Genomic DNA, 27,227 nt, shown 5'->3' on the forward strand with positions numbered 1-27,227 from the left:
AGTTCAGAAAACAGAAAGAAGCTCACTGTTGCTGGATCACAGGAGAGATAGAAGAAAAGCGATTAGGCTGGGGGGAAAAAAAAACCCACCATCAAGAGCTTTGGTAACCCTCTCCACCTCCCCACCGTGTTTAAGTTCAGCAACAAGAAACTAACCAGCAGTGTGCCAGAATCAGAGCAGAAGATGCATTAAAGTGGAAATGATCTGGAGAGGAGGCGAGTTAGGTAGAAAATTCTCTAGATGTGAGAAACTGAGTGTTAAACTGAGGCAGTAGAAATGGAGAAGGAAAAAACAGATGAGAAGTTCTTCATGTACAATATAAACGTACTGGATAAAGACAGCATTAAAAGAATCCAAGATGACGCTGAAGTTCTGGCTTTGAGTGAACGAGTTTACAGCAGTGCTTTATGGACGTAGGGAGATATAACTGGCGGCGGGAGCTGAGGTGAAAGGAAAGACTGAGCTGCGCATTAGACGAGTCATGTTAGACCGAGTGTGTATGGGACTTCCAGATAGAAATGTCAGTGAAGAGCTCAGGTCTAAAGACACCATTTTAATGACATCGGTTTTCTCGATGCTGTCTATGACCTTACTCCAGTTTAACTTTCCTTTTTCAAGAGTGGTACTCAAAGCTGAGCAGTGTGAAGAAAATATTGCCTCCCTCTCGAGACGCAAAAGACCAAGAAGTCTTTAACTACCCCTACGGTCACATCACAGGCAGCTAGCTCGTTCTGCCCTTATGAATCTTAACATCCCGGGATCTCCTTCTCAGGACCAACGAATTCTTGGGCCCTGTCCCTCGGAGCCCACAGCCGAGAGGGTCGCAAGATCCTTACCTCTGCCGGACTGTGGATCCCGCCGCCCGGGCGGCCACTGCTTTGCTGGGAGAGCGCCCTGAGGAGCCCACGTTAGTACCACTGGGGGTCGGACCAGGCTGTAGAGGTAGACAAGGAGAGAGACTGGTAAGCGCCGCCGGCCGGCCCCCAGACCCCAGGCTCTGACGGCCGAGACCGGGACATGCACGGGGGGCTGGGGAAAACAAGGGAGCCGCGGAAGCAGGACAAAGCGTAAGGCAGGAATCTCGGCGCCTGGGAGAAGCCGGGACAAGGAGGGACGGATGAGGCCACAAACCATGCTGGAGACAGGAGGGTGGCAGGAAGCTGAAGTGGACAGCGGAGAAGCGGTGGAGCCCGGCGGCCGGAGGGACTGACTCAGGTCCCGCCCCCAGACCTGCTGGCAGGGTCCTCGCTGACTCCAGGGACGCCTGGGCTGTCCTACGATATGCCTGTAGGAATTTTGCAAGAGGAGACCCTGTGAGCTGCTGTATGGGAATTACAGACATCATGTATTTTTCCTTTGGATCACAGCGTCCTTCCTAGAGTACAGTCTCAACAAATGGGAGGATCTAGCCATGATGAGACGAGAAATTTACTCCGGCAGTTACTAGGCACCTACAGATTTGCGCTGACGTGACCTAACCGACGCACGCGCCGCGGGGCGTGGTCGGTCCCCGTCTTGGGCCATCTGGGAAGCTGGAGGAAGGAGCATGTGCGGAAGCCTTTAAGCGTGAGAGGTAAAGGTGCGGCTCCCGGGCTATGGCGGAGGAGCAGGGCCAAGATGAGGACCTGGGTCCTAAACCGTCCGTGTTGTTTCTGCACCCGGACCTGGGTGTGGGCGGCGCCGAGCGGCTGGTTGTAGACGCAGCCCTGGCGCTGCGGGCGCGCGGATGTAGCGTGAAGATCTGGACTGCGCACTACGACCCCGGCCACTGCTTCGCGGAGAGCAGGGAGCTGCCGGTGCGCTGCGCCGGGGACTGGCTGCCTCGCAGCCTGGGCTGGGGCGGCCGCGGCGCCGCTATCTGCGCCTACGTGCGCATGATCTTCCTGGCTCTGTACGTGCTGTTCCTTGGCGACGAGGAGTTCGACGTGGTAGTGTGCGACCAGGTGAGGTGGCCACGACCGGCCCTCGCCGCCCCTCTTTTTCTCACTACTGAGGGCGCGCCGCATGACCTCTGCTGACCTCTCCCTGTCTGTGGTTAGGAAAGATCGGAACTGATCTGGAGAGATCAAAGTGGGAGTGAGACTGGGGTTCTCAAACTTTAGTGTGGACCCGTTAAAGTGGCAGATTGCTTGGCCCCACTCTCAGGTGTTTTCATCCTGGGCCCCTGAGGTGGGGCCCCGAAATCTGCATCTTCACTGGATCATCGGGAGATTCTGAAGCATGTGGGCCTTGGTGCTCTCTCTAAGAAACGCAAGCATTAGAAATCAGCCTTCAGTCATGTTTTGTATGTCTTCCATGTTTTGCATTATTTCTCTTAACACTAGTTCCAAGCCACATGCATCCCACTGTAGCATTTGCTGTCAGGCCACTCCGCTCCTCAGCCGTGTCATGTGTTTAATAAAACCCTAAGCTAAACATGTCATGTCTCTATTAAAACTTTAACATGGCTCCCCATTAGTCTTTGGAGAAAAGTCCAGGCTCTTTACCTTGGTAGATAATGTCCACCTGGATCTGGGCTCTAGCTATTCTAGACTCTTTCTGTGTTTTGTTTTTTTATCCCCAAAAATATTTATTTTAAAAAGTAACACCTACTCAGGACTAAAAATTCAAATAATAAGAAAGACTAGAATGTAAAAGCCCCATTCTAGTTCCGCTCCCTAAAGATAGCAACTGTTAACAGTTTCTTCTGTATGCTCTCAGAAATGGTCTGTGGCTATACCAGCATATGATGTCTGTTCATAGACATATTTTATTTGTAATAATTAGGATTATGGCACACCTACTATTGGACAACTTGCTCTTTTTCACCAAAAATTTTTACTTGAGATATCCTTACGTATCAATATTAGAGATTCACTTCATTCTTCATAGTGGCTGGAAAATTTGCTTTTGTTTGACTGTACCATCATTTATACATTCTTCTGCTAAAGGGCAGTATCAGTGTGACCAGTTTTTTGTGAATAGATCAGTGTTGTAATGAACATCTTTATGCCTTTTTTATTGTACTTCTGCAAGCATAGCCTTTGAAATTCATAATAATAAAATTGGTAGGTCAAAATTGGTAGGTCAAAGAGTTGTACATCTTAAATGTCAATAGCTTTTGCCAGATTTGTCTTCTGTCATTCTACTGTTCTGTCATTCTACTCTCCCACAGTGATAGAGCCTGTTACTCCATGCTTTTGTTCACATTGGATGTTATCGGCATTTTATTCTTTGCCAAACTAATAGGTGGAAATGGCATCACGTTTGTATTTGTATTTCTTTAATTATTACTTCTGAGTTACTTTTGATCATCCTTGCTTGTGTACACGCTATTTCTTTTTGAGAAACGTGGACATTTACCAAATATCCTGCATGTGTAAAATTAGTCAGTAAGCATGAGGCAGCTGAGACTGTAGTGGATTGAGAAAAAACCGAGCTTGGAAGTGGGAGACCTGGATTCAAGTTCCATATCAGCTATTTTCTAAGTAGCTTTGGATAAATCCCTCAATATCCCTAAAGCTCACCTTTTTCAGGTGTTAAGTGAGCCGGAGATTGACTTGTAAAGATTACCCAACAGGAAAGTCTCTAGTAATGATTATGGTTAGCATTTCAATAAATACTGAGCACATAGTGTGTGCTAAATTCTTACATGTTTTACATGCACCAGTGCATTTAAAAATGACAAAAACTGTATGGGTTTTTTTTTTAAACTGAAATTGTCACCAATTTACAGAAGAAGAAACTGAGGCCCAGAGAGAGAGGTATATTACTTGGTCATGGTCACACAGCTAGCTAGTAGAGTTGAAATTCAAACCCTGTCAATCTTGATTCCAGAGCCTACACTCTAAACTACTATAGTTCATTCATTCACTTCCTTAGGACAAGGAAGATACTGGAGTGGCTCTGTCCAGTGAGGTAGCCACTAGCCATAGGTGGCTATTGAGCACCTGAAATGTGGCTAGTCTGAACTGAGATGTGCAGTAAGTGTAAAATACACATCTGATTTTAAAGATTTAATGTGAAAAAGAAAAAAAGAATAGAAGATCTCATCAACTTTCTAAGTATTAATTACATTTTGAAGTGATAGTATCTTAGATAAAATACATTAAAATTAATTTAACCTTTAAGAAGTTGTTAGTGTAGTGACTAGATTTTTATTTCCATTGGACAGTGCTGTTCTAGAGGAAACCACTGGACTTGCAGCTTTAAATATTTAGCGCATATCCAGAAACTGCCTGCCAGCTTTCTGTATACCAGGCATTGTACCAGGTGAGAGTCTGGGGGCACACAACGCAGAACCAGACATTGCCCATGAAGGGCCCACAGACTAGCAGGCAGGGTAGGTATCTGTTTCTTTGATTTGGTTGAAGTTTAGTTGACCAGTCACTTCATCTGCTGTTGATTTTTGCTTTGGCTAGGTGTCTGCCTGTATCCCAGTGTTCAAGCTGGCCAGACGGCGTAAGAAAATCCTGTTTTACTGTCACTTCCCAGATCTGCTTCTCACCAGGAGAGATTCTTTTATTAAGCACCTATACAGGGCCCCAATTGACTGGGTAGAGGAATACACCACAGGCATGGCAGACTGCATCTTGGTCAACAGCCGGTTCACAGCTGCCATTTTTAAGGAAACGTTCAAGTCCCTGTCTCACATAGACCCCGATGTCCTCTACCCATCTCTGAATATCACCAGCTTTGATTCAGCTGTTCTTGAAAAGCTTGATGACATAGTCCCCAAGGGGAAAAAATTCATACTCCTCTCCATCAACAGATATGAAAGGAAGAAAAATCTGACTTTGGCACTAGAAGCCCTAGTAAAGCTGCGTGGAAGATTGTCATCCCAAGATTGGGACAAAGTTCATCTGATCATTGCAGGTGGTTATGATGAGAGAGTCCTGGAGAATGTACAACACTACCAGGAATTGAAGAAAATGGTCCAGCAGTCTGACCTAGGCCAGTACGTGACTTTCCTTCGGTCTTGCTCGGACAAACAGAAAATCTCACTCCTCCATGGCTGCATGTGTGTGCTTTACACACCAAGCAATGAGCACTTTGGCATCGTTCCCTTGGAGGCCATGTACATGCAGTGCCCAGTCATTGCTGTTAATTCAGGCGGGCCCTTGGAGTCCATTGTCCACAGCGTCACAGGGTTTCTGTGTGAGCCTGACCCAGTTGACTTCTCAGAAGCAATAGAAAGGTTCATCCATGAACCTTCCCTAAAGGCCACAATGGGACTGGCCGGAAGAGCCAGGGTGAAAGAGAAGTTTTCCCCTGAAGCATTCACAGAACAGCTTTACCAATATGTCACCAAGCTGCTGGTATAGTCAGATTTTTTTCAGGTGTTTATGCTGTATTCATTAACATCACATTTGTAGATTGTTGACCCAGTTTTGAAACCAAAGAAAAAAAGCCTAGTATCTAAGGCAGAAGAGATTTTTTTTTTTAACATACTTGAATCTTAAATCTGAATCACCTTCCTGTACCCCCATATCTCCCAGTCTGCTTTTTTAGAAAAAAATAGTATCTTTTAGGCTGTAATAATTCTGAGTCTTACCAATGTTGATTAAGATATAAATATGGTACAATTTCACATTCAGCAGAATATTTTAATTATATGTTCTCTAGACTGTTGCTGTACGAATAAATTTTGAGTTATTTTGTGCCTTATTTGGTTTTAACACTTTAAGTGTATCATCATCAAAGTTGATTAATTTGGCTTCATAGTGTAATCAGAAGACACTTACTGTAGTTTCCAGAATCAGTCCACCTCGGTGTTCAATGACCTCTGTTAGGAAATTTTTGTTAGTCATACCTTTGCCTGGATCCATAGCAAGAATGCTTTGTATTTTTTTTTAACAAAGATGATTTGTTGTGTTTTTGCATACAGACATGACAATAAATGATGTTTATCATAGGAAGAGACAAAATACTAGATTTTGGCCTCTGTGATCTATGGTGGTAGTGTTAGGACTATAGACAGCCAAGCCTGAATCAGAAACTAGAGTTAACTGGATATTGGAATGAATGGCTATTGTCACGTGTGCAGCGTGCATCTTCGTTAGGGTTTGTTTCCTAGTGTTATCTGAGTCATCAGCTTCATTAATATTTGTGTTTTATTAAGTAAGCGCCTGCTAAGTGTAAGACACAAGTGCTTTTTTTTTTTTTTTTTTTGCGGTACGCGGGCCCCTCACTGCCGTGGCCTCTCCCGCCGCGGAGCACAGGCCCCGGACGCGCAGGCTCAGCGGCCATGGCTCACGGGCCCAGCCGCTCCGCGGCACGCGGGATCTTCCCGAGCCGGGGCACGAACCCATGTCCCCTGCGTCAGCAGGCGGACTCCCAACCACTGCGCCACCAGGGAAGCCCGACACAAGTGCTTTTTATCCTTCAAGGCCTGCCTCATGCCACTGCTGTGAAGCTTTCCTTGACCCTCTACCCAGCTCCCGAACTGGAAGTGACCTTCCCCTTCCACTTTCTCTGACCTTCTGGTGGCACTGACCAGTCTTAGAGTTCATTATTTACCTATTGGTCTAAGTACAAATAAACATAAAGCACTTTCTCACATATCGTTAAAGCTAAATTCATTTTTAGAAATAGCAAAGATCACTAGCCAAAGGTTCCACATTAATCAACTCTAAGAGCACAGACTTGAGAGCCTAACAGCTTGTGTGACTTTGGGCAAATTGCTTAATCTCTGGGCCTCAGCTTCTTCATCTGTAAAGTGGAGTAACTACTCTTGTACTTTCCTCTTAGGGTGGTTGTGATGGATTACCATAATATATGTAAAGTACTTAAAATAGTAGTTGGCATATAGTATGGGCTATATAAATACTAGCTATTTTGCAATTTAAGGTTATCAAAAATTAACTGTCGAAGTTCCATGTGGTTTCGCGCTGCGCTACTATGTTGTTCTTTGGGGTTCTTTAGAGCATGAAGTTTCAGGTTGTGATTTATCACATCAGTCTATACCACAGGAGTATTTTATTTTATTTTATTAATGTTTAAATCACTACCAAATTTAATGTAGTCAGACTTAGTATTCATTAACATTTCATTACATTTAGAAAGATTGGATTCTCGCAGGAGCATTTTAATGAAATGAAATAACTGTACCAGTAAGGAGTTCACTAAAATGAGAGTGTCAGGTTTATTGAGTCTTTTATGGAATGAAAAGTTCAGTTGAGTTCTCTTTCCTTTGGCGTCGTGAAAGCTTGCCATCCAGTAAAGTAGCTCATCCCATCTTTTGTGGCTTGGTCCATGTATTTCTCAGGGAACTGCAGCCTTTCCAGAAAGGCCTGATGGCTCTGACCACTGGGTTTAGGACAGACAGACTCAGTCATGTGCTGAGCCTTAACTGATGCTTACCCATTCCAAGCACTAAAACTTTTGCCTATTTGACCATTTTTATGCAGATCCCTCCAAAATGGGCTACCTGGGTTCATGGGCCTTAAGTTTAACTTCCCTTCATTGTCTGAGGTCCCAGCAGGTGACAGTAAGACCACAGATCTGGAAAGGATGCAAAGCCCTGCCTGAGCTTCCAGCCTCTGGTGCATCTTGGACCTAGGATGGAGCTTTGCCCATAGGAGGTATTCACAGCTTCCAGAGCTAAGGTGAAGTTAGGAGAAATAGAAGCATGGAAGACTGAAGTGAACTGTCCAGGACCTTAACAGTAGTAATTCTTCTGGCACTTAACTGTGGGCCATGAGACACACATCAGACAACTCATGTCATCCTAACAGTTCTATGAGGTGTCGGTACTCTTCCCTTTCGAGATGAGTGTGGTTAAGCAGTTGCCTGTGTCACACAGCCTGGAGGGATGGGCAGCATCTCAAGTCTTTGATTCCAAAGTCCAACCACTTTACCGTTCTTCAGTCTGCCTCCACCCTGACCAAGCTCCTTGTGTGTGTATTCAGTCAAAAGTCCTCTACCCCACTGCAGGCACACCTGTTCAGGTCCTCAGGTTTAGAAAGACTTTGTTATTCATTTTCCCTTTTCATCTTCAGAGCAGTTTTGTGAGGTGGGTATGATTGTTTCTCATTTTATACACAAAGAGGCTCAGAGAGATGAAAGACTTGCTCAAGGGCACAATTGAAAGGTGAGTGAACCAGGATTCAACCCATAATTACCTGACCCATCCAGGATGGCACATATCAGAATTTCTCAGCCAGTTCCCCTTTGACAATCATAAATATCACACGTCCTTCAATACTTTATGAAATTCAACATAAATATAGCATTCTTTGAGTCAAATCAAAGCTGGGGGACAAGACACTTTTCTGTCTTCAAATTAGTGCTCTGACCCTAAAAGAGGTACTGATGTCCCACACCCACCTCATTGCCCTATCCCAACCCCGTGAGAATTGCAGCTTGGAGGCCATGCCACCTGCCCTCACTGTTGCAGACATTGGGTCATTGAAAGTCCTAGTGGAGTTATCAGGGTCATTTCCTTGCACAAAGCAGAAATGCAAGCTGTTGTAACTCAAAAGGTTTTAAGAGTTGGGTGTTTGAAAAAATCCACACCAGAAAATACTGTCACGTCCCCACCCCCATCCAAGGATGGGTGAGCTGGAGATGGAAGCTTCTTTCCCATGCACTCTCTTTCAAAGAGGTCACTGTTTCCCTGTGTCGGCTCACTCACCTGTGCGCATGGATGCAACCCCTGACCCCTCACTGCCTTCCATGGATCACCAGTTAGCTCAGATTATACACACATACACACACACACACACACACACACACACACACACACACACACACACACACATGAGATGGAGGTGGGGCTGGATGCATGTACTTAGAAAAGACATCCACTCACTCAGCTGACGGGGAGCAGTATTGCGGTTCTTCCTGTTTGGAAAGGATCTAATGACTAATGATACTGAAGCCCTATTTGGCCAGCCTTTAGAGTTGGCAAAGCCCTTTCCAGGTTGTATCATTTGCCCTTCACAGCATCTTTCCAGGCAATTATTGTAGCTATGCTTACTGTTGAAAAGCTGAGGCTTACAGCCAGGAAGCCCTGGACCAAGTCAACAGTTCTCTCAGTTGTACTACAGATGCGTCATCAGTAACTGCCTCACCACCTTCTAACGGGCCCACTATGCCGGTTTCACTTTTACTGTCTTCTCCTTCCATAAAGAAAATGAGGCACCTGGACACTCCCCCATCCCTGTTCATGACCATCAGCCCTTCTCTGTCCACCTCTGCCAACATCACTAACTGTCCTGTGACCTCCTTTCTTTGCATTTCCAACTCCCTGAATCAAGTAGACTAGGACCCCAGATATCACGCAACCTAATTTACTATTACACAGATGGGAAAACAGGCCCAAAAAGAGAAAGGGACCTGCCTGAGGTCACACAGAGGGACAATTGCAGCCCTCCTCTAACTTCATTCTGAAGCCCCTCACACCACCTCTACTTTGTCCAAAACCCCTTATATCCTGCGACTTCCTTTGAACTTCTTACTGCTTCATTCCTAACCTCAGTCCCCTGCAGCTCTGTCCCCAACAGCCTGTGAGGGTGCCACCACCCAGACACCAGTGCTCTCCTGCCTGCTAGCTGAGGGGTGGGGAGCTTTCTCAGTGACAACTGTCGTCTGATTAAACAGCAACCCTTGGCAGGGGAGATAGGGGGAGATTTTACCACACTGCCTCCGAGCCAAGGGGCTGCTAGAGCCAGCACTGTGTCCTTGTCCAGCGGACTGGGGATTGCGTGGAGCTCACAGTAAGGGTTAACTGGTCTTGTTACCCAGAAACAGAACCACAAGCAAATGCTGAACTGTCTTGTAGGAAGCACTATCACTAGGCTAGCCACTGAAGTCATTTGAGACAAATATAGCCTAGAAGTCTCTCAGGGGTTGTGTGTATGTATGTGTGTGTGTATATGTATGTGTGTGTGTGTGTGTGTGTGTGTTGGGGGTTTGGGGGGGGAGGGCACAGGTGTAGCACAGGTGTGACTTACCTTTGTGACCTGCCACTCACCCGAGAAATTTACAGGCAGAATTAGAGCAGACTGCCAAGTTGATGAAGTCAGATCGGCCTTTGCTTTTCTGTGTTACTTAAACTAGAATTTCAGGGTTCCACAACTATTGAGAAGGTGTCCTGGTGGTGATAATTCTAAAGTCTAGGTTTCCTTATCTGTAAAGTGGGTATAATCAGGTTCTAAGCAGCCCACCCCATAGGGAGGTTGTGAAGAGAGTTAGTGAGAGGACTGAATCAGTATATGAGTGAGACAGAGGATGTGAAGCTGATGTGTAAACTGTAGAATGCCATGAGCTTCTTAGGGATGAAGGCCGTCTTTCACAGGTCAGGATGAATTGTCCCTGTCTGTTGGGATCCCAGTAAGAGTAGCATTGGAAGTCTGCCTTCACCAGGGAAAGTCACACCATGGCGGGATGGACAGAATGTTTAAGCAACCCCAACAAGTAGTATTTCCCTCTCAGTTTGTGGATTGTGTAACTCAATATCAGGTTTCCCAGCAGTCAGGACAGTGTGGTACTGAAGTAAGGATGCACAAATAGATCAATCCAACAGAATAGAGTTCTAAAATAAATCTGCACACATGTGGGCAGTTGATTCTTGCCAAAGGTGCCGAGGTAATTGAATGGGGAAAAGATAGTCTTTTCAAGAAATGACACTAGAACAATTGGGTATCTGTATGAAAAAAAAAGAACCTCAACCTTTACGTCACACTATATACAAAAATGAACTTGAAGTGTATCATAGGCCTAAATGTAAAAGCTAGACTGCAGAAGTTAGAAAAGAAAATGGAAGAAAATCTCCATAACCTCAGGGGTAGGCAAAGATTTCTTTGATAGGACACAAAAAGCACAAAGCATAAAGGGGAAAATTGGTAAGTTGATTTCATCAAAATTAAAAACTGCTCTTCAAAGGACAGTGATCTTTTTTAAAAAAATAAAGAACAAGTAAGTCACAGCCTGGGAGAAAATATGTAATATATCTGGTAAAGACCTGCATCCAGGATATGTAAAGAAGTCTTACAACTCAATAGTAAGAGAACAAACAACCCACATTTTTTAATGGGCAGAGATTTGAATGGCCATTTCACAGAAGCTATACAAGTGGCCAATAAGCACATAAGATGTTCAACATCACTGGTCATTAAAGAAATGCAAATTAAAACCACAATGAGGTATCAGTGCATACCCATAAAATGAAAGACTCAGTAAAAATGTTGGTGAGACTGGAGCACCTGGAATTCTCACACGTTGCTGATAGGAATGGAAAATGGAATAAACTCTTTGAAAAACAGTTTGATAGTTTCTTACAAAATTATATGTGACACTTACCACACGACCCAGCAATTCCACTTCTAGATATTTTGCCTAAAATAAGTGGAAACATATATCTAAACAAAGACTTATTCAAATATTCATAGCATCTTTTTCCATTAATAGTCAAAAACTGAAAATCTAAGTGTCCATCAACAGGTGAATGGATAAACAAATTGTGGTACATTCATACGATGGGATACTTCTCAGCAATAAAAAGGAATGAAATGCTGATAAGCACAATGATGTGGATGAATCTCAAAAACATGCTGAGTGAAAGAAGTCAGACACAAAAGAGTTCATATTGTGTGATTCCATGGATGTGAAACCTTAAGGAAAGAAAAAGCAAAGCTAATCTATAGTGACAGAAAGCTGATCACTGTTTGCCTGTGGCCCAGGGAGAGAGAGAGATTGCCTAGGAAAGGGCACAAAGGAACTTTTTGACATGATGGAAATGTCCTGTATCTTTATTATGGTGGTGGTTATAAGGGTGTATAAATTTGTCAGAACTAATCAAATGTATGCTTAAAATGAGTGCATGTTATTGCATGTAAATTATACCTCATTGAGTTGTTTTTTAAAAAAGCACAAGTGATGTAGTCCCATTTTTATAGAAAAGGTTTTCTAAATGAATAAATGTGAGAATATTTATATATATATATAATTATAAAAGTTTCTAATAGAATATACACCAAGGTGATAACATTGGTTGTCCCCAGGTGGGTGTGATTAAGCCGTAGGCATTAAATTTTTCTTTTGTTTGCTTGTATTTTCTGATACACCATAAGCTGATTTTTCTCATAAGATAAAAAAATTCAAACATAAAAGAAAGCATAAAATCTTATTGGTCACTTATGTTCTTACAGTGTAGTTTTAGACATTTGTGTTACCAACTATTGCCCTATTTAGGAAGCATCGTCTGTTCTAATTAATTCCTAATTATTATATATTATGATTGCTCCAACTGTTTGCTACTACAAGCAACCTAGCAGAAAAATAATTGACTTTAAATTCTAAAAGTAAATATTTAAAATTTTAAAAAGCAAACTTAAAAAGCAAAAACAAGGAAAAAATATGGGCTTCCCTGGTGGTGCAGTGGTTGAGAGACCACCTGCCGATGCAGGGAACACGGGTTTGTGCCCCGGTCTGGGAAGATCCCACATGCTGCGGAGCGGCTAGGCCCGTGAGCCATGGCCGCTGAGCCTGCGCGTCCAGAGCCTGTGCTCTGCAATGGGAGAGGCCGCCGCAACAGTGAGAGGCCCGTGTACCGCAAAAAAAAAAAGAAAAAACAAGAAAAAAATCAGAAAAATGTAGACATATGAAAAGGTTGCAAAACTGCCTAGCAATACACCAAAAAAATTAGTAATTTTCAAAAAAAAAATCACTAACTGGTGACGTTTATTTTCAAACCAAATTACCATGTTGTCCGGCTTGCTTTCAGCTTAATTGTATGCTCCCTTTCATTGTGGGACCTGGAAACCTAACTTAACACTTCAATTCAGTAGACTAATACAATATCATATGTCAGGACATACCACTATTTTAAAACTTTAACAAGGTAACTGTATTAGCCAGAACTCTTTTGGTTGCAAGTGACAGAAACCCAATTGTAGCTAATGCAGAAAAGGGAAATTTTTAGGAAGCTACAGGGATAGATGATTCAAGGAAAAGTTACATAACTGAAACAGGGGAAGTGCAGGTATATAGCTAGGCCTGAGGTTCAAATGGAACCAGGAATTCACATGCCACTAGGAAACTATTTTTTTAAATATATGACGTCACTGTCTTTCATTATAGACTAGTTTCTTTCTCATGGTAGGAAACATGACCACCAATAGCAGCCGAGAACCTCCATCTTACTTTTCCATCATCAAAGAGGAACCAGCCTTCTTCTTCAGTGTTAAAAAAGACATCATTGAAGACATCACCTTCTTGGTTCAGGTGCCTTCCCTGAAAGTAAGGAAGCAAATCAGGAGACAAGGTACTGTGGTTTGCCGGGCTCAGGTTGGCTCCCATCAACTGTGGGTAGGGTCCAGGATCACACAGCAGCAGGAATCATATAGCTGGGAGAAAGGAGTTCAGGGTGTACAGAGGAAGGAGGAGGAAGCATATCCCAGAAGGTGAGTTGGGAAGATAAAATAGGTGTCCTCTCTAGTTAAAAAATGATCTTACACTCAAGGGGCCCTGGCACACAAGCCATACCTTCCCGTGTACATTTTGCCCATTACTTCCACTTCCACAATACATCTTGCTAATATCTATTTACAACCTTCCTTGTCCAAGGGCCTGGAGATAAAGGGATGCAGTTAACAGTTTCATACTCTTTGACTTGTATAGCTCTGCATTGCTTGATATTAATGTTGCCAGACCTGACTTTCTTTATGTTCACATTTGAATAATTATATTTTACTCATATTTTAATTTCTGAATATTTCATTTTATTTTTTTTTTGTCTAATAAGCAGAGAAACCTTGGATTTAAGGGGTTTTTTCCTCATATCTAAGAGTATTGGCCTTTAATGATTTATTAGATTTTTTTTTTTAAGTCTTCGTTAAAGATGACTGGTGGTTCTTATTATACCTTTATTAAACAGAAGTGTATCCTTTCTACCTTTTCTTTTTCTTAAAAAGACACTTGCTTTTCCTTCCCCCTTCTTCATTCTTTTGATCTGCATTGATGTATGCCAATAGCCCATTATTTCAGTATAATAATTTCTTTCAAATGTTTTAATCTTTTGATGTCAGTTTTGACAAGATACTTGTTGCAGTTGTTTAGACTTATTTCAATACAATCAACTGGTCTCACTGCTTCCTACAAGTTGTTGCCTGCTGTTCTTGAGTTCCTCCTTCAGAGCCATCATCCTCTTCCTATGGACACACGTTGAGTACCATTTTCTCAGAAAGAATACATGTATTTGCATAATTAATTCCCATTGCCTTCACATATGAATAGCTTGATCATATATAAAATTCCTGAATCACGTTTTTCTTTCAAACCTTTGCAACTGTTGTGTTATCATCTTCTAGGTAGATTTTCCTGTGCTATGTTCTAGGCAAAATAAGGTGTGAAAGATGCTCCAGAGAAAAGGCTGGCATGGTCAAATAAGTGTGGGAAATGTTCCATACAATTCTAAATGTACTAGGCAGAGTAGCATGGTGAAGGCCAGGAGACATCCTGAGATAACAAAGGTGGTTTAATTTTATTTCCAGTGTATCCAACCTATTGGACCACAGTAATCTCAAGAGAAAGCAAGTGACCAATAATATGTTTATAGTTAATATTTGTTGAACACTTACTATGAGCCAGGCAATGTTCTAGGACTTATTCTATGGATATCAATTCACTGGGTCCTCATGGCAGCTCTATACGGCTGATAGAATTTTTCAACCCATTTTAACAGATGAGAAAACTGAGGCAAAACGAGCTTAAGAAAATACACTCAAAAATGGCCAATTCAAACCCAGGCAGTCAGTTCCACATTACTCACAGCCCTAACAGTTGGCAAGTAAGGACACAGTAAAGGCAACTTCTATAACTGTCCCAAGTCTGAAAAGCATAACAAAACATCTAATTGCACCAAAAAGGAAAAAAGAACTTTCCACCAAATAGCCTCAGTAACAGAATTTGCCGCTGAATTACTGCAAAGGCAGTTTGGGGGGTAATCTGATTATCTTCAGCGCAAGTGCTCAAACTCTGCTGTTGGCCAACGTCCAGGACCCATCATTGAATACTCATCACCTCATCAATTCAGCCTGCTAGACTGACGGGCAAAACAACATCTAAATATTCATTGCACATCTGTGCGGGGCAGATTATACATTAGCAATTCAAATCTGGCCAGTGTACTGGCCATTCCTGCAAATGCGTCTGTTTGGGTGAGATGCCTTGTTGTCTGGGACAGATAATAAGGCAACTCGGTCTAATCTTGAAGAACAATCAACCCATCTCGTGAAGGTGACTGGCTGTGTGTGTTCTTGCCCTGGCAGCATTGGAACAATGGCCCCATGATGCACTCGACTCAGCTGGCAGTGAAGTCCCATCCTGATTAGTAGCCGTGGCTGGTGTCAATCACCACGGGATGCACCATTGTCCTCTGGTCCCCTACACAGTTTATTTACAGGAAAACAAAAGCTTTGGGGGGCTATGGCTGCTTCCCAGAGATTGCAAAATAGATTGAGCTGTCAAGCACACAAAGTAGATGAAGATTAATGAGTTGTGCAGACAATAAATACGAAGAGATGACATGAATATGCTAATGGGCATTATCCATATACACCATAATTGCTACCAAAATTAAAAGGTGGCATGAAGAAGATGGGTCACAAGGTGACAGGGAGATAATCTTAGTTGCTTGAGACGCTCACCCCAGATAAGACCCTCTACAGGTTTCCTTTCCCCCGATTAAACCATCCTTAAGCAGCATTGTTCACAAGCTGTCTGAATAGGCTTCTTTTATACAGGGATGTAAGGAGTGGGGTGAGGGGGGAAGCTGGAAAAGTTACTTTAGGGAAAGGTGTAATTAGAATAAGAAAGGTGTTTATCAAAGGCAAGAGTTGTCAGGCTCTCTTCTCATCCCCAGGGACAGAACTGATAAGGATGTCACTTCACACTTTAACCTCCCACATCTCCCCACCACCACTACCCGAGAGCCACAAGGACTATTATAACTATGAGAATGTTAGTTAGATCACCTTTTAAGGAGGAGTGAGTGATTTTTCAGAGTATTCCAATACTCTGATGACTTATAAAAAATAAACCTAATAGAGACATTTAAAGTACAAAATGTTTAAAGGTGAATGTTTCCATGAATGATTTGATTCTGGAAATCTATATCATGTAGAACTGTGGCATGGCTCTAGCATGGCTGATTCCCACCCAGCCTTGCAGCCTGTCCTCACAGTCCTCCAGGTGGCAGGATGGTGTCCTCTGACCCTGTTCGCCCCCTGTCTTCCTTTCCATTCTCCTGTCTGTGGATGGCAGTTAAGTTAGCATAAGAGCATACTGAAGTAATGCGATCAGAGTGTGTATGAACATTAGAGAAAGTTCTTGTTTTCTAGTTTCTCTCCTCTGGAGGACCTGGGACGATGGATCTCATCCCCCAGAGGTCTATGAAGCATCACCACCAATTGTAAGAACACACCTTTGTTCCTTCAAGATAGAAACCAAATGTTTACTTCTTGGCCCACACCATGTAAAGGGGAGCAGGATGAAACCAGGGTCCAAGAAGAGGGCAGAAGGGTGGAAGAGAGGAAGGGAAGTCAGTAGAAAGAAAGGGTCCCAGAGACTGTCTGAGGCTGACTCTACATGGACTGAAATCTGCCTACCAGGGAGAAAAGGGAATTTTGTACAAATGTATGAAACAACCTCACTGAAAGGGGTGGGAGAAAAAGGTGCCTCCCTAGGTAACTCTGGAAATCAGTAGAGTCTACAAAAGTAAAGGCACACAAGCACTTCACTCTAGTTGACAAAGTTGTTACCATGGGTGGGCGGGTTAACGATTCTGAAACCACTGGAACTGAACAAGTGAGTATGGATGGCAGATGGTGGAGCCAGGTGTTTCCTTGTTGGAGTGGGAGTTTTCACATAAGCAAAGGGAGATGGCTTAGAATGATCAATGTGGTGATGTAGTTGGAGATATCAGTATGAATTCATGTTTAACTTAATATAGACACAGATGGTTAACACAAAGAAATATTTATAGATTTGTGTATATACATAGGTTAGTGTACACACATATATTTCCTTGCCTTCTCACCTGAAAGGGGCTACAAAATGGCAACAATGACTCAGTAGCAAAAAGCAAACCTAGCACCAACTCTTGGTTTCTAATACCATACTCCGGTAAAAGAAAGCGTTCACAGGGAAATGGCTGAGCCTAGAATGGTGCAGGAAATACACAAGGTGAGCCTAGAGCTTCTTGTAATGCCCAAAAGTAAGAAATTGCTAAAAAAAATTTAAAAACCCACATCGATGGGGGGTATGTCAATGGGACATAGGAGCAACAAAATAAAGTAGTATTGGATCATAACCCAAAATACAAAACAAATACCCATGAGTCCATACTGATATAAATAAATGATTGAGTAAATAAATAAATGGGGGAAAATAGAATAGACAAATTACCCATGTAGAAGAATTCCAAATAATTTATGTAGATATCCCACCCTCAAGAGATGGAGTATAACTCCCTCCTTGGTAATTTTGGGGCCTCGCATAGTTACTTCCTTCCAAAGGGTACAGTATGAAAAAGGAGAAAAAGAGTAACTTGACAGTGGACAAATCTGAGAAACACTACCTCAAGCGACTGATCAAGGTCAACATCAACAGTGATAAGTCATGTTGCTAGTATGTACCCTTGATATGATGTGATGAGATTGGCAATTCGCTTCTACGGCCTTCCTCCCCAAAACCCATAACCTCAGTCTAATCAAGAAAAAATATATCAGACAAATGTCAGTAGAAAGACATTCTACAAAACACCTGACTAGTACTCCTCAAAACTGATCATCAAAAACAAGGACACTATAATGTTATATGTCAATTACATCTCAATCTTTTTAAACTACAAATTAAAAAAAAAAAAAAAAGTCTGAGAAACTGTCCCAGCCACGAGGAGCCTAAGGAGACATGGTGACCAAATACAATGTATCCTGGATGGGATCCTAGAACAGAAAATGGACCCTGGTTTAAATGGGTAAAAACTAAGGAAATCTAAATAATTAAGATTATTAATGGACTTAACTTAATGGACTTAAGTTAATAATAATGTATCAATAATGGTTTATTGGACTTCCCTGGTGGCGCAGTGGTTGAGAGTCCGCCTGCTGATGCAGGGGATGCGGGTTCGTGCCCCGGTCCGGGAGGATCCCACATGCCGCAGAGCGGCTGGGCCTGTGAGCCATGGCTGCTGAGCCTGCGCGTCCGGAGCCTGTGCTCCGCAACGGGAAAGGCCACAACAGTGAGAGGCCCTCGTACTGCAAAAAAAAAATAATTATTATTATAATAATAAAGGAAACTGGGTATGAAATATACAAGAACTCTCTTTGCTATCTTTGCAGTTTTTCTGTATGTCTAAAATCATTCTAAAATAACAAGCTTATTTTTTTAAAAAGGAAGTTAGCAGCATCTTTTGTGCTTAGTAGGAAGCTAGTAGTAAGACTACTCCTTCCTATGTCAGGCAGGCATCAGCCAGACTTCTTGGTTGCAAGTGACAGAAATTTACTCTAATTTACACAGACAAGGAATTTGTTATAGGACACTGGGTAGCACACAGAGTTTATGAGAGGGCCCAAACCCCACCAGGGAGGCCATGCAACTGCAGAACTGGCCTGGTGGAGACTCCACTGCTGGTGTCATGGACCCACACTCCACAGTTTACATGGTCAGCCTTCTGATGTTAGATTCAGATGTAGCCACCAGATGGGCCAGTCCCTTGCCAGAATGGCTTCTGTGGGGTCCTCCCTTCTCTGCTTCACTAGCTTGCAGTTCAAAGTGATGAGTCAGCCTGGCTGAGCTGGGGTCATGGTCTAGCTTTGTGCAAAGGATATGGGGCAGTGAGTATCTGGTATTTTCAGCTTCTACAGTAGGAGGATTCAAGGAGGGGACTTCAGGAAGAAACTGAGGACTGATCTGGGTTTTTTTCTCCAAGCTGTGATAAGTTGGCACTTCCTTTCACTGGGTCTGCAGACATAGCCAAGTGGAAACTCAATTAAGGGGAGAAGAAATGGTCAGCATTGAAGAAAATAAGTAGGATGTGGATGATCCAAATGGCTGTCTACTCTGTGCTGAGCCAATTTAGATGGGACCAAAACTTTTGTTTTTCAGTAAAAACACTGAACAGGTCTTATGGACTGAATTGTGTTCTCCCAAAACCCACATGCTGAAGCCTAAGCCCCACTGTGACTGTACTTGGAAGTAGGGCCTTTAAGGAGGTAATTGAGGTTATATGAGGCCATAACAGTGGGGACCCAATCCAATAGGATTGGTGTCCTTATAAAAAGAGGAAGAGACACTAGAGAGCTCTCCCTCTCTCTTTCTCTCTTTCCTCCCTTCTTTCCTCCCTCCCTCCCTTCCTTCCTTCCCCGCCACCACCTTGAGTGTGCACACAGGAAAGGCCATGTGAGGACATAGTGATGGGGTGGCTGTCTGCAAGCCAGGAAGAGAGGCCTCACCATAAACCAGCCCTGCTGGCACCTTGATCATGGACTTCCAGCCTCCAGACTGTGAGAAAAAAATGTCTGTTGTTTAAGCCACGCAGTCTGTGGTACTTTGTTATGGCAGCCAGAGTTGACCAATACAGTAGGTTTTCAGGGGCAATTATTCTGGAGATGCTTTTACTTTCTTTCAGTGCTTTTGTTTTCTTTAAGCTCTCGTCATGGTTTTTGTGGAGTGCTATGAGAAGAATCACCACCATTGAGAAACCACCTGCACTGACCTGGGGACCATTTCTTGCTTAAGTGTCAGAGTTACTCACTGCACGGCTGAAGTCGCAGGGGGAGGGGGGCAGAGTTCTGGCTTGGTAATTAGTCGGCTTAGGTTTTGAGTCTCTGCCCTGCCACCTTCTAACTGCTGATAGCGGTCAAGGTGCACTTCTGAGCCTTAGCTGCTCGTGCTTCTGTTCTTCTGCTCTCTGGAGCACTTACCACTCTGTACTGGAATCATCTGTTAATGAACTCACTGGCCTGTGTCATCCTCATTCATCTCTGGCCCCCTGGTGTTCAGCCCAGGGTTGGCACACAGTAAGAGCTCAGAGATTTTGAATAGATGTATGCAGGGGGATGGTGACAGAGTTATGTGCCTTGTAGAGTACCCTCTGTCAATAAGAATTGCTTTCTGAAAAACTTTTGTGAACTTGAATCAAAGAAATGTGGGTTCAAATCCTTGGTCACTTATTAGCAGTGGGACCTTTAGTCAAGTACTGTGCCCAGTTTTTCTTTTGTAAAAGTGAGGCCAGTAATGAGGCAGACACTGTTAAATGGCTGCCCAAAGGCCATTCCTAACTCCTTCCTCTCTTCTCACCACTGCAGAGGCTAAAAATGCTAACCACTCAGTTTCCTTGTGGTAGGAGTGGCCATATAACTCTTTAGGGCAGTGAGTTGAGAGGGGCAAGTTTTCAGGTGAGCTCCTGGGAAAGCCATTGTCTCGCGAAACAAAAGCACAAGAAAATAAAGGCTCTCACAACCATGGCCTCTGCCCTGCTTCCTGCCTTTGAACATGGAAGTGAGACCCAGTAGCCATCTTGAGATCATGAAGGAATAAGCCCAAGGAAGGATGGCAGAGCAGGCTGGAGTCCTGATGCCACCTTCTGAACTAAGATGACATCCTCCTACAGACACCCTGTTAAGGAGAGGATAAATGTCCTCATGGTTCATGCCACTGTTGGTTGAATTTCTTTTTACTTACAGCCTAAGGCATCATAACCAATAAACTTGCTTCACAGGATTAGGTGAGGGCTAATTAGAGGCATCTGTGTGCCTGGTATGCAGTGAGCACTCAATAAATGGGAATTTACTGTCATGACTATGGACCATAGCCCCATCCCCAGGAGCTCAGTGTGGTTGAGAAGACAGACGAGAAGGAAAAGGAGGAAGGGATGAGGGAGGGAAGAGCAGGGGAGAGGAGGGGCAGAAGGGGTGAGGTGGGGAGGTGGAGGAAGGCAGAGCCAGGGGGAAAGAGAGGGGGAAGAGAGAACGGTTGGAGAGAGGGAAGGAGAAAAGAGGGCGGCGAAGGAAGACCCCAGTGATAACTGAAGCAGAAAGGTAAAATAATCATGGTAAGAGAACTCCAAGAGTCCAAAGTTGATTTAAAGGAAATAAAGAATAATATTTCTTGTACACCTGGGTTTCTGATTTGAGACTCATAACCGCTGTACTGCTTTGCAGAGTTTCTGTGAACACTTAACAGTGTAATACGTGTGAAAGGGCCAGTGCATGGTAGACACTTAATAAATGTTTGCCAAATTGAATGGTATCAGTTTGAAACTGGCAACTGCAGAAGGGGTCAAAGAACCTACTTTGCTGCAGCCCATTCACCCTCCCTGAGTGGACATTCCATGGTCCAGGAGATACAAGCCTAAGGTCTTCCTAGGTACAGTTGGAAAGAGGAATTGGAAAGGGGCCAGCTCTCCTTCTAAGCCTCAGTAATTGACGTTACTTAATAAGAGCGTGCAGGGCAAGCCCTGCAAAGTCTGGTGACTTCCTTTCACAAAGGACCCTGCAGTGCAAGCAAATGCTGTGTGATGAACAGAAATGCCAATTACTACACTAATCAAATGTTGCTTTTACTCCAGGTAATTCCAAAAAAACACCACCACCACAACAGAGGAGATTAAAACAAAACAGCTATAAAATCCGTTTTAGAGACATTTGAATGTAGACTTGATGTTAGATGATATTAGAGGATTATTATTAATTTTCTTAGTAATAATGGTATATGGTGATATAGGAGTATGTTATTCTTAGGAGAGTTGTGCTACAATACATAGGGATGAAGAGCTATGATGCCTGGAATTACTTTCTAATAGTCTTGAAAAAAAATTTAAGAAGTAGATAAAGCAAATATGGGAAAACATTAAAGTAGATAATAAGCGCATTGAAATTGGTGACGTCGATTTATTCATTTTTGTGTTTCTCTTCATCCATTCACCATTCCGTGCCCAAATCCATTCTCTAGTCTGCCTGGCACCTGATGGACACTCAGTATATTTGGTGAATTCATATTAAAGATAAAATTCTCTTTACCTGCAAACATCTGCTTAACTGAGTAAAGACTTGGTTTCAAGCCATTTACAAAGAAATATCCGCAGCTAATTACTTTCTTAAGTAAACACAATCTGTTTAAAATCACAATTGAAGGGCTTCCCTGGTGGCGCAGTCGTTGAGAGTCCGCCTGCCGATGCAGGGGACACGGGTTCGTGCCCCAGTCCGGGAAGATCCCACATGCTGCGGAGCGGCTGGGCCCGTGAGCCATGGCCGCTGAGCCTGTGCATCCGGAGCCTGTGCTCCGCAACAGGAGAGGCCACAACAGTGAGAGGCCTGCGTACAGCAAAAAAAAAAACCCAAAACATCACAATTGAACACTGATTTTTCCTCCCAGTCTAGCATCAAGCAAAAACCTACCTGCCCTCTGTCCCAAGAGGCCCCCACCTTCCCCTGCCGTTCCCCAGAAGGCAGCTCCCCACCCCCAGCACACCCCCACCAAGTGCTGCGCGCCTGCTGCCCTCACTCGGAGCTGGGTTCAGATTTGCTCCACGTGATTCCATAGTCTCCTTGGAACAGTAGCTGCCAAAGACACATTCTTCCTGTGGAAAGTCAAAGAAGCACTAGAGAATATAAAAAAGACATTGCCTCTTAAGGCCTTGGCTCTTCCATTCACATGTCACTGGTCATTTGGCCAAGTCCAAAACCAGTGAGGCAGGGAAATATATTCTATCATTCTGTGTACCAGGAGGTCACCAGACAGAGGGAGAGGGCAGTGTTCAGGGTTTACTAGAAAGTTGGAGGAGGAGAAACTATCCTTGAGAAGGCTTCAGGGACAAGATGACCTTCATGGTGTTTTTAAAAATCAGCAGTTGTTTACCAAATGGCTCAAAAGGAAAGACATCTGGGCAGACATTGCAGGTTGAGGGACCAAGAAGTAGAGAGCATGCACTGAGTTCACAAAGCCTGGTGTGATGGGAAATGAGCCTGGAGAGAGGGGCAGTGTCAAATTACAGAGGTTTTATAAGCCAGGCTAAGGATTCTGAGGGTTGGACTTTGTACTAGAAGCCATGGAGAGTCTGTGATAGGTTTTTTTGAATCATTTTTTTAAATTGAAGTATAGTTGATTTACAATGTTGTGTTAATTTCTGCTGTACAGCAATATGGTTCTCTATGCTATACAGTAGGACCTTGTTGTTTATCCATTCTATATATAATAGCTTACATCTGCTAACCCCAACCTCCCACTCCATCCCTTCCCCAACCCCCTCCCCCTTGGCAACCACCAGTCTGTTCTCTATGTCCATAAGTCTGTTTCTGTTTCATAAATACGTTCATTTGTGTCATATTTTAGATTCCACATATAAGTGATATCATATGGTATCTGTCTTTCTCTTTCTGACTTAATTCACTAAGTATGATCATCTCTAGTTGCATCCATGTTGCTGCAAATGGCATTATTTCATTCTTTTTTATGGCTGAGTAGTATTCCATTGTGTCAGTATATATATATGTACCACATTTTCTTTATCCATTCATCTGTCAATGGACATTTAGGTTGTTTCCATGTCATGGCTATTGTGAATAGTGCTGCTATGAACATAGGGGTGCATGTGTTTTTTTGAATTATAGTTTTGTCTGGATATATGCCCAGGACTGGGATTGCTGGACCATATGGTAATTCTATTTTTAGTTTTCTGAGGAGCCTCCATACTGTTTTCCACAGTGGCTACACCAACTTACATTCCCACCAACAGTGTAGGAGAGTTCCCTTTTCTCCACACCTTCTCCAGCATTTGTTATTTGTAGACCTCTTAGTGATGGCCATTCTGACCAGTGTGAGGTGGTACTTCATTTTAGTTTTGATTTGCGTTTCTCTAATAATTAGTGATGTTGAGCATCTTTTCGTGTGCCTATTGGCCGTCTGTATTACTTCTTTGGAGAAATCTCTGTTTAGGTCTTCTACCCATTTTTTGATTGGTTTGTTGGTTTTTTTGTTGTTGAGTTGTATGCGCTGTTTGTATATTTTGGAAATTAAGCCCTTGTCAGTCGCATCATTTGCAAATATTTTCTCCCAGCCCATAGGTTGTCTTTTCATTTTGTTTATGGTTTCCTTTGCTGTGCAAAAGCTTGTAAGTTTGATTAGGTCCCATTTGTTTATTTTTCTTATTTCTACTGCCTGGGGAGACTGACCTAAGAAAATATTGATATGATTTATGTTAGAGAATGTTTTGCCTATGATCTCTTCTAGGAGTTTTATGGTGTTATGTCTTATATTTTAGTCTTTAGGCCATTTTGAGTTTATTTTTGTGCATGGTGTGAGGGTGTGTTCTAACTTCACTGATTTACATGAGGCTGTCCAACTTTCCCAATACCACTTGCTGAAGAGGACTCTCTTGCTTCCTTTGTCAAAGATTAATTGACCACGGGTGTGTGTTTATTTCTGGGCTCTCTATTCTGTTCCGTTGATCCATATGTCTGTTTTTGTGCCAATACCATTGCTGTTTTGATTACTGTAGCTTCGTAGTATTGTCTGAAGTCTGGGTGGTTTATGCCTCCTGCTTTGTTATTTTTCTTCAGCATTACTTTGGCAATTCTGGGTCTTTTATGGTTCCATATGAATTTTAGGATTGTTTATTCTAATTCTGTGAAAAATGTCATGAGTAATTTTATAGGGATCTCATTAATTCTGTAGATTGCTTTGGGTAGTATGGCCATTTTAACAATATTAATTCTTCCAATCCAAGAGCATGGATATCTTTGCATTTCGTTGAACCATCTTCAGTTTCCTTTATTAATGTTTTATAGTTCTCAGTGTATAAGTCTTTCACTTCCTTGGTCAGGCTTATTCCTAAGTATTTTATTTTGGGGGGTTTGATTTTAAAAGGTATTTTTTTAACATTCCCTTTCTGATATTTCATTGTTGGTGTAAAGAAATGCAACCAATTTCTGTATGTTAATCTTGTATCCTGCTGCCTTGCCGAATTCATTTATCAGTTCTAGTAGTTTTTGTGTGGAGTCTTTAGGGTTTTCTATGTATAGTATCATATGTGATAGGTTTTAAACAAGGAAGAGGCCTGACCATGGCTAACAAGTGGGAAGCAAACATGGGTCTTCTCACTCCCAAGCAGTGCCCCCCATGAGGACCCCCCACCCTCCTTCCAGTCACGCAGACCCCCAAATGCCAATATGTCTTCCTCTGGCTCTCTTGTGTCAGGTATCACCAATAGCTCCTCACCTGAACAGTGAAAGAAGGGTGAGGGGGCCTCTTTTGACGATCCTAGAAAAAAGAACTGCATCATTTCATATGACCTACTTACAAACCTGGGTGGCTGTAGACCATCGATATAAATTCCTAGTTTCTATCATATTTAGTTTAGTTGGTGACTATGAATGTTTGAACAGAATACAAATTTATGGTCAGAAAATATTAGCTCCTAAACACTGCAACCCTGCCCCCCCCAGTCACCTCTTTAAATTCAGATTGTTTCCCCATTCCATCACTTGCGATCAGAGTTTTCATCGCAGGCAGATTTGTACAGGTCGGCCGTAGACCTGGGATTTATTTGTGACCATAAACAAAACCCCAATATTAGTCACAAACTATTTCTGACTCTCAGTTACCGTTCTTAAACATCTTGTATCCCAGGGGACTCTTTGCCCTGTCATATGAAGATGATGTTTCAAGGTTTATATTTCCCCAAAGAAGCAAGTAGATCATAAAACCTAATGTATTCCGTGGTTTGGAATGATAATTTCACAAGTAGGTGAAGGAATATTTCACTGCGGTTCATTACAACATCAATGTAATTGTTAATATACTACTTACTACTTCCCTTTAAATATTCATCCAGCTCCTGTTTATGGAACGGCTTCTATGTCCCCCAGTATGGGCTGTGGGTGGGTCATGTAATGGGGATGGGGGCAAAGCTGGGGACAGCTCCCTGACTTGGGGTGGGAGGGCTGTGGCTGGAGACAGAAGAGAAGCTGGCAGAGGCAAAATGACCAGTCGTGGGCAGCATGCTGGAGACCACGAGGCGGGAGAGCTTTGGCAAGGAGAAGGGGCAGCAGCAGAGTCCAGGCATGAAGCTGTACATGGCCACAAGGATGTCTGTCCCTGGAGACTTGGCCGTGATGGGCAGAGGTATACATAGAGTCCAGATGCAGAGAGGATGAGGAAGAGGGTAAGAAAAAGAGGTATGCGATACCGGGAAACTATTGGAACAGAGGAGGATTCAATTTAACCAATGTTTTCTGAGTATCTTTGCCTTGATCTCATGCTTGAGTTGTTTCCAATCTAGTAACGGAGCAGAGAGGCACACGGCAAAGTGTCTTTCAAGGAGGACCATAATAAGAAAACCTGGAGGCAAAGATGAAGGAACTTTGAATTCTGTCCCTTAGGAGTAATCTCAGAAAGCTTCTTAAAATGATAAGGTGGATTGTACTGTGATAAGGGGTAGCCTTTGAAAACAGGATTCAAATCTCAGCACCATCCCTTCCTAACTAAGTGACCTTGGGCCTGGGTCACTTCTCAGTGCCTCAATTCTCCCATCTGCAAAATGTGGATAATAATATGACCCACCTCTTAAGATGGTTATGAGGATGAAAGAGAGTAGCATACATACAGCACTTAGTGAAGAGCCTTATGCAGAGTGAAAGTGCAATGAATGTTAGTCTTTGCTATTATTCTAAATGGTAACAGCCTAAGGATAGTGATGCTGGCTGAAGGCAAATAGGAGCCACCCTTATCTTTTAGGCAAGAGAGTGATGGGATCCAGTCTTCATTTTAGAAAGGACCCTAGAGGAGGTTAATGCTGGTGTCACAGCTAGGGAAGAGGGAAGCCAGACTGTATCCTGATATAAGCACAGCAGCAAAGGAAGGCTTGTTTGAAACTGGGAAGAACTGTACCTGTATGGAGCAAAGAGGAGGGAGAGGGTAGAAATGCAGATCTTGGGAGGAGAGGGGGGAGGTAATCCCAGCTCCAAGTGGGGACTTTTTAGATGGATTTTCCTTTCCTACACTCTATAAACTTCAGTTTGCTTTAAATTTGCAGTGGAATTTAAAAATCAATGGAGGGACTTCCCCAGTGGTTCAGTGGTTAAGAATCCGCCTGCCAGTGCAGGGGACACAGGTTTGAGCCCTGGTCCAAGAAGATCCCACATGCCACGGAGCAACTAAGCCCACGTGCAACAACTACTGAGCCTGCGCTCTAGAGCCCACAAGCCACAACTACTGAAGCCCATGCGCCTAGAGCCCGTGCTCTG

At 43.2% G+C, this 27,227-nt stretch overlaps 2 protein-coding genes across 2 annotated transcripts in view; one reads left to right on the top strand and one right to left on the bottom strand.

Annotated features, from left to right (window-relative positions):
• The window catches only part of SEC61B (SEC61 translocon subunit beta), an 8,746-nt gene extending 7,301 nt beyond the window's left edge, over window positions 1-1,445 (bottom strand). The window contains exons 1-2 of the mRNA XM_024734418.1: window positions 1,132-1,445; window positions 837-934 (exon numbers count right to left, since the gene is read on the bottom strand). Coding sequence (XP_024590186.1) covers window positions 837-934; window positions 1,132-1,134 — 101 coding nt within the window. The 5' untranslated portion in view covers window positions 1,135-1,445. The remainder of the gene's footprint in view (window positions 1-836; window positions 935-1,131) is intronic.
• An 85-nt stretch (window positions 1,446-1,530) lies between these two features.
• ALG2 (ALG2 alpha-1,3/1,6-mannosyltransferase) lies at window positions 1,531-5,901 on the top strand. The gene is made up of 2 exons (XM_024734417.1): window positions 1,531-1,943; window positions 4,401-5,901. Exons 1-2 carry the CDS (start codon window positions 1,596-1,598, stop codon window positions 5,301-5,303), a joined length of 1,251 nt encoding a protein of 416 aa, XP_024590185.1. The 5' UTR covers window positions 1,531-1,595; the 3' UTR covers window positions 5,304-5,901.
• Window positions 5,902-27,227: the final 21,326 nt, after the last annotated feature.

This window comes from Neophocaena asiaeorientalis, unplaced genomic scaffold, assembly GCF_003031525.2.
Source record: "Neophocaena asiaeorientalis asiaeorientalis breed wild unplaced genomic scaffold, Neophocaena_asiaeorientalis_V1.1 scaffold192, whole genome shotgun sequence".
Lineage (NCBI taxonomy): Eukaryota > Metazoa > Chordata > Mammalia > Artiodactyla > Phocoenidae > Neophocaena > Neophocaena asiaeorientalis.